Here is an 8,046-nt window from a genome sequence, read left to right on the forward strand (position 1 = left end):
CAATTATAAAAAGGCTGCTGAAACTTGTTTGGACGAAGAGTTTTTTGTTTTATTTTAGAAAAAAAAAAATAAATTGGTTTTTTACATAAACTTCATGGTATATCTGATTCCTCCAAACCAGTTCTCTACATCATTCCGATCGGCATCCATGTTACCTTGTCCAGGTGTTGATTTCAGTTTTTTTCTGCGTTTTTATTTTCCATTTGGTATTTAATATGCCGGCGACAACATTGGCTCTCCAGCCAAACCTCTCAAGACATTGTGAGCAGCAATTATGGCCATGTCGGTACGCGTGCGCTTTGTGGCCGAACCGATGTGCGGTGTAATGACTGCAATGGAAAGTGAAATAAATTATTCATAAATAAAACCCGCAGTACATTTAGAACACCAAGTGAATAAATTAAAAAATGTGTTTAAAAACAGATTCAGAATTGTTGCAGTGGGTCTGTAGAAACAGAGTCAGCAACCAGACACCAGGAAGTGTTACAGTATATCAGGAAGATTACGGGTTTTTTAAATATATGGATAGATACGAGTTTTAATTGAAATTAAAATTTATGGTTTATTTAAAGGTTTTGTTGAAATTATAGCTGGAAGTGGATTTTTGAAATTAATTTTAGGGGCCACAAACAGTTTCACACAGGCGTGGATTTTTTAAAATAAATTTTTAGGGGTCTTTCATTAATTGCAGATTTTTTAAAAAAAATTTTAGGGGTCCTTAATTAATTCCGGATTTTTTTATTTTTTAGATGTCCTCGGTGAATGGTATCGACGTCGAAAAGCTGCAAACACAACAGTTAGCCGAGGCCTACTCCGCTCAATTTACCCGCCTGCTTGACGAAAGCACTTATTGTTCCGATAATAGTATAGCAGCACAATGGCAAAGAATTACCCACTCCCTACAAACTGCAGCAAAAGCAATACTTGGGTACCAAAAACCACCACCAAGAACTCCATGGCACGATCAGGAGTGTCGTAATGCTACTGATGTGAAAAACGCAGCGTATAGGGCAATCCTGCAGACAGTGGCAACACGTAATGTGATGGCAAATTATCGGGAGAAAAGGAGAAATGAGAAACGTGATTACAAAAAAAGAACAAGAAAAACGTGAGCTTGAGCAAATCGAAATGTACAGGAGTCAGAATGAAATCCGGAAATTTTACCAACGAGTAAAGCACCAAACCGAAGGCTTTGGTGAAGGCACATCCTCCTGTAGAGATGAAGAAGGAAACCTGGTGTCCGATACAGACAAAGCAGCTGGGGTCCAGCACAAGCTGGAGAGAGAGGACCCCGTTTTAAGAACTCCCGCTCCAAAAGAAGCGGGGATCGAGTTGAGGATCTGGAAGGAGCATTTTGGAAAGCCTCTTGTATCAAATAGTGGCGGTGAAGAAGATACCCCAAAACCAATAAGAGATAATGGTATCTGATGTATACCACCTAGCCAAGATGAGGTCATAAAAGCAATTAATCGCCTCAAGATCAATAAAGCAGCAGGAGCCGATGAGTTACCAGCCGAACTATTTAAGACTGGTGGTCAGATGCAATTAGTACAATTTTGCTAGATGAATGCATGCCCAATGATTGGAACCTCAGCATCCTGTGTCCCGTTCACAAAAAAGGAGACAAGACGATATGTGCCAACTAGGAATTAGCCTTCTTCCCATCGCATATAAAGTGATATCCAGTGTGCTGTGTGAACGACTGAAGCCAATGGCCAATGACAATATTGGACCATATAAATGCGGCTTCAGACATGACAAATCAACCAAAGAACAGATTTTCACTCTGCGCCATATCCTGGAAAATACCCACGAAAAACACATCGACACATACCACAAACCACTTATTCGTCGACTATAAAGCCGCATTCGACACCCCTATCCGTTCAGAGGTGTTTAAAGCCATGTCTGCGTTCGGCATTCCTGCAAAATTAATACGGCTATGCAGGATAACTTGAAGTGGCATAAGGTCAGCAGTTACAGTCTATGCAGGATAACTTGAAGTGGCATAAGGTCAGCAGTTACAGTCGGAAAGAACCTATCGGAGCCCTTCAATACCGAACGAGAATTCTGACAAGGTGAAAGTCTGTAGTGTGATCTTTTTAACATCCTCCTGGATAAGGTCAAACGAGACGCAAAGGTTAACAGAAATGGCACTCTGTACACCAAACCACACATGTTACTCGCCTACGCCGATGACATCGACGTAATGGGTCGGACATTGCGAGCGGTAGCCACAGCCACCTTTGAACAAATTGAGAAGGAGTCTGCCAAAGTGGGTCTGGCAGTAAACGGCGAGAAGACCAAGCTAATGGTATCAACGCACAAGATGTCCAGTAGACTCGAACCAACTGTGGAACTTGAGAACTACAGCTTCGAGGTAGTTAAAGATTTTATATACATTGGTACCGCCATAAATAAAACGAATGACATCAGTTTTGAAATTCGGAGAAGGATTGTGATGGCCAACAGATGCTACTATGGTCTAAGTAAGCAGTTTAGAAACAAGGACACCTCTAGCTAGACCAAACTCACATTTTACAAGACGCTGATACTGCCCGTGCTGTTATATGGATCTGGAGCATGGGTACTTGAGATGAGCAGATGGGCCAGCTCATAGGGTGTTTTAAAGAAAAATTCTCCGAAAGATCTACGGGCCGATCTGCCTCGAAGGTAATATCGGCGTCGAATGAACCACGAGCTTTACAATTTATACGCGGACATGGACATAGTCAGTCGTATTGAGCTGCAGCGACTACGGTGGCTAGGCCATGTTGTGCGAATGAATGAGAATGCCCCAGCTCAAAAGGCATATAAAAGCTAGCCTGGTTCCTGTAGAAGGGGAAGGCCACGAATGAGATAGAAAGATCAAGTAGAAAACAACATCTTTGAACGTGGTCAAATTGGAGGAGATGCGCACAAGACCGACGCGCATGGAAATCTTTTTTAAGCTCGGCTTATGGAACAACTGTTCTGTAACACGGCAGCTAAGTAAGTAAGTAATGGTGTTTTTACTTTAAATATGTTTTCACTTACCCAAATTTGGCAATGTCAATAACTTATCATTGGCTGGCAAGGGTTCGGGATACATGACATCAATACCGGCCGAAAAGATTTGATTTGTCTTCAAGGCGGTGTACAAATCGTCCTGGTTGATGATGGCTGTAAAATGAGTTCCAGAAATTAAATTTGTATTTAAAAAGGAAGAAATCTCAATCCCAAACTTACGTCCTCGGGCAATATTAATCAAGACAGCATTCTTCTTCATTTTCGGGAAGGCTGTGGAATTGAAAATACCCTGCGTCTCAGGTGTTAGGGGTGCGGCAATGAACAAAATATCACTTTGGCCCAACAGCTCATGGAAGGGTACCTTCTCGGCATTGAATTGTTTTTCCAATTTCTTTTCCAAGGGGCGACGTGTGGTGTAGAGGATACGCTCAATATCGAAACCCTTCAAACGTTTGGCAATGGCCTGACCAATGCTGCCGAAACCAAAGAAGCCCACAGTCGAATCACGAATCTCTTGACCCCACATCCATTCAATGTGATAATTTTCCCATGTCGAACTGCGTCATTAGAAATGGGGGAATTTTTTTAGAACTATATTTTTTCCAAAATAAATTATTTCACAAAGATAATTACCTATCAATTTTAGTGCGACCTTCATGGAATCTGCGGGCAGCAGATAACATTAAACCCATGGCCAAATCAGCAACGGCATCACTCAACACAATCGGTGTATGGCCAAGGGGAATTTTACGTTTCTTCAATTCCTCAACATCAACATAATCAATACCGGCGGACATAGTGGAAATGGATTTCAATTGTGGCCCGGCGGCATCCAGAACTTCCTTGTCCAGGGGAACATGGGAACCCCAAAACATGCCATGTACCCCCTTGGCTTTTTCCAAAATTTCTGTGCGATTGGGTGGCAAACTTTCACACATAATTAATTTGCACGAAGTACTCATCAGGTCCAAGGCATCTTGCGGAACTTCAGGGTGGGTTACCAAAATTTTAAAGGTAACTTCATCACTTTCATTCGATTCCTCACTGCTGACAGCCTTGGCTGTTGTTGTGGTGGTTGGGGCCTCAGTCATTTTTCCTCTGCGCGAACCACGGGCGGCATCGTTCACCGAAATTAGAGAACCCAAAATTAAGAGGGAAATACAAAAATTTAATTTTAACATTTTTTTTATTTAAACAATTCTTTAATTATTTATTTTTTTATTTCTTTGTCTGTACACTTCTTAAAGCCTTGCTTGTTCTGAAACAACTGATTTCACTTAAAGTTTGTTGGGTTCTTTTTATGAATATCTGGCTGTGGGGTCGAGTTAGCCAAGCCATCCGTAAATGGAGAACTTGTTTCGAACTGGTGGAAGCAGCACGCTCAAAAGATAAACTTTTGAACTTAAGTTTCGTTTGTTTTGATTTTTTTTTTTTGAAACGCAAACATACTTCGGTTCGGAGCATATCGAACATTCGAAGCTTGGGGAATAGTGGCGATCATGATTAAGTCTCTCTTAAATTTCCATAATTTATTCAAAATAGTTGTTATTGAAAATTAACAAGGGCATTCCGCTTGCTCTTACTCCCATCGAAATTGTGCTCTCTTTCAATTTTTCATTACTCACCCAATTTGTTTTAATGCTCGTTAAACGTTCTATACCCTTTCACTGGCAATTGTTTACTGAATTCACAAGCAGCTACTTGAATTCGATTTTGAGTAGTGCGGACCTGATGACTATAATTGTTGTTGTTTTTATTTATTTGCAATCATTGTTGGATTTCTATCTTTCCCATAACAGAAAAAAGTGGGGTTCTCTTAGATTAGATATTGCTGCACTTGTACAAAGCTGAAACACAGTGGTCGGCAAATATATTATGGAACTAAGTTAAAAAAATTTTTTAGAAGATTTTTTTTAAATTAAATTTTAGATGTTAAATTGTAAACAAAGGGTGTGGCTTTTTATACCCTACACAACTATGTTGTCAGGGTATTATAGCTTTGTGCAGCCCCAAAAGTTTGTAACGCTGCGAAATATTATTTACACGAAAATTGGCACACCTTTAAGAATATGTGTGTAAAATGTCATAAAAATCTCGACTAGCTGAGTCGATCTAGTCCGTCCGTCTGTCCATTATAATTTGTAGACCAATCTTCACGAAATTTTGCATATAGGATGGGTTCTGGCCAATGAAGACCCCTATTGTTTTTGGTAAAGATCGACTAATATTTAGGGGATGAAATGGACCAAATACATAATTTTTGTCGGTCGCTCCAGAGGCCGCAATTATGGCCCAAGCATCTCGAATTTTTTACATGTAGAAGGAGATCGGACCAAAGAATAAGCATACTTGTTTTGATAAAGATCGGTCAATATTTAGAGGGTCAAATGGCTCTGACTTTTGTGTGAAAAAATTACAAAATTTGTATTCTATGGCGAATATATATACTCTGAAGGATATAGACCCGAGAAGTTGATAGTATATCCAAGAGGAGTGGTTGACCTTTAAATTGATACAAATCATATTATCTTAGGTACTCGGATGCGGGAGTTACAGTTAAATATTTTCAGGTGCTTACGTATTCATATATCATTTAGTAATCTATTGCCACACTGGAGGGCGGAAATATAGCGCTGATCGCTTTGAAATGTTCCATGAGGTTCCAGTTATTGTCAAGGACAACGCCTAAAATGTTTGATAATGATCAGATAATAATTTTTCGGATGAAGTGGACCGAAAACTTAATTATTTGTACTTTTCGAGTCGAAAGCCGAGCATCACAACACAACCCACGGTAAAGGGAATCTGGACAAGTAATTAGAGTGGCTACACGGATTATTAGTAACATTTGCTGACCTCTAGACAGCCAAAAGTGTGCAAATATCGCGAAATATTGCCCAATCTCAGAATATAGAACCACAGAAAGTTAGGTTTCCATGGAAGTTGTGTAGGGTATCATATCGCCACGGTCGCCCCGTCCGACTATACTGCTTCCCTCACTGGTTTATAATTTTTAGGTGTCGCGTGGATTTTTTAAAATTAATTTTTCAGGGGATCTTCAATATGCGTGGATTTTTTTAAATTAAGTTTTAGGTGTCGCCCAACAGGCCTGGATTTTTTAAAATAATTTTTAGAAGAACATCAACAGGCATAGATTTATTTTTAAATAATTTTTAGGGAACCTTCAAGAGGCGTGGATTTATTTTTAAATAATTTTTGGGGGTCCCCCAGCAGGCCTTCAATAGGCGTGGATTTATTTTTAAATAATTTTTGGGGGTCCCCCCGCTGGCCTTCAATAGGCGTGGATTTATTTTTAAATAATTTTTATGAGTCGCCCAACAGGCCTGGATTTTTTAAAATAAATTTTAGAGGAACTTCAACAGGCGTAGATTTATTTTTAAATTATTTTTAGGGGACCTTCAACAGGCGTGGATTTTTTAGAAGACCTTGAATCCGTCAATATCACCTGTCATAATATATACGCGTAGCACTGTATTTAACATTCAACCCTTCATTGTTATCTTTCAATATTATTTTTTATTTTATTTGTTTTTATTTATTTAGTTTGCAAGTGTTATAATTATTGTTGTTATTGCTTTATTTAAAATAAATTACTAACAAATATGATTAATTATTGTATTTTTTTGCTGTCCTAGCAAATTGCTAGCTTAATTTTTTTCCAATCCAGCTAAAAATTTTGTTGCAGGTTAATCATTATTGATTCAATTTTCACAATTTTGAAGAGTTCTATATCCCGGCTAAAATCGGATCTAACGATAATCGTATCTATTCATTCCAGTAAACAATTTTAGAAACAATTTGTTGTTAATTAGTTTTTGTTAGGGTTACACAGTTGTACATTCCGGTGAAACGAGTGCTTTCTGAATGACCTTCATAAAATATTGTACTTACTTAGCTGGCTTGTTACATAACGGTTTTTCCATAAGCAGAGCTTAAAAAGGATTTCCAAGCGCGTCGGTCTTGTGCTCATCTCCTCCAATTTGAAAGACCATGTTCCGATATGTTGTTTTCTAATTGGTCTTTCCATCTAATTCGTGGCCTTCCCCTTCTGCGTGAACCATCAGCTGGTTCGCTTTTATATGCCTTTTGGGCTGGGGCATTCCCATTCATTCGCTCAACATGACCTAGCCACCGTAGTCGCTGCAGCTCAATACGCCTAACAATGTCGATGTCCGAGAATAGGTACAGCTCATGGTTCATTCGACGCCTATATTCACCGTCGAAGCAGATCGGCCCGTAGATCTTTCGGAGAATTTTTCTTTCAAACACCCCAAGACCTGCCTCATCTGCTTGCACAAGTACCCATGCTTCAGATCCATTTAACAGCACGGGTAGTATCAGCGTCTTGTAAAGTGTGAGTTTAGTTTGTTCTGGCCGGAGGTGGCCTTGTTTCTAAACTGCATACTTAGACCATAGTAGCATCTGTTGGCCATCACAATCCTTCTCCAAATTTCAAAACTGATGTCATTCGTTTTATTTATGGCGGTACCAAGGTATATAAAATCTTTAACTACCTCGAAGCTGTAGTTCTCAATTTCCACAGTTGGCCGAGTCTACTGGACGTCTTGCGCGTTGATACCATCAGCTTGGTCTTCTCGGCATTTACTGCCAGACCCACTTTGGTAGACTCCTTTTCAATTTGTTCAATGGTGGCTGTTACCGCTCGCAATGTTCGACCCATTATATCGATGTCATTGGCGCATGCAAGTGACATATGCTGCTTGGTGTACAGAGTGCCATTTCTGTTCACCTTTGCGTCTCGTATGACCTTTTCCAGCCGGATGTTAAAAAGATCACACGACAAACTGTCACCTTGTCCGAATCCTCGTTCGGTATTGAATCGCTCCGATAGGCCCTTTCCGACTGTAACTGCTGACCTTGTGCCACTTAAAGTTATCCTGCATAGCCGTATTAATTTTGCAGGAATGCCGAACGTAGACATGACTTTAAACACCTCTGAACGGATAGAGCTGTCGAATGCTTTTTAGTCGACGTTTAGTTGGTATGTGTCGATGT

General features: G+C 39.8%; 1 protein-coding gene across 1 annotated transcript; it reads right to left on the bottom strand.

Moving 5' to 3' along the window:
* Positions 1-202: 202 nt before the first annotated feature.
* LOC133331092 (glyoxylate reductase/hydroxypyruvate reductase-like) lies at positions 203-4,100 on the bottom strand. Its single transcript, XM_061539503.1, has 4 exons — positions 3,643-4,100; positions 3,229-3,566; positions 3,037-3,162; positions 203-329 (listed from the first exon to the last, which is right to left on the bottom strand). Exons 1-4 carry the CDS (start codon positions 4,098-4,100, stop codon positions 211-213), a joined length of 1,041 nt encoding a protein of 346 aa, XP_061395487.1. The 3' UTR covers positions 203-210.
* Positions 4,101-8,046: the final 3,946 nt, after the last annotated feature.

This window comes from Musca vetustissima, unplaced genomic scaffold, assembly GCF_032173495.1.
Source record: "Musca vetustissima isolate MV318-11 ecotype Yass unplaced genomic scaffold, APGP_CSIRO_Mvet_v1 utg19508, whole genome shotgun sequence".
Taxonomy (NCBI): Eukaryota; Metazoa; Arthropoda; class Insecta; order Diptera; family Muscidae; genus Musca; species Musca vetustissima.

What these genes read in the sequence shown, in the direction of transcription:
- LOC133331092 (XM_061539503.1), bottom strand. Translation starts at nt 4,100, where the DNA reads ATGACTGAGGCCCCAACCACCACAACAACAGCCAAGGCTGTCAGCAGT. An exon ending in GATTAATATTGCCCGAGGAC is followed by an intron (nt 3,163 to 3,228) that starts GTAAGTTTGGGA and finishes CTCATTTTACAG; the next exon opens with CCATCATCAACCAGGACGAT. An exon ending in ATTGACATTGCCAAATTTGG is followed by an intron (nt 330 to 3,036) that starts GTAAGTGAAAAC and finishes TTTCCATTGCAG; the next exon opens with TCATTACACCGCACATCGGT.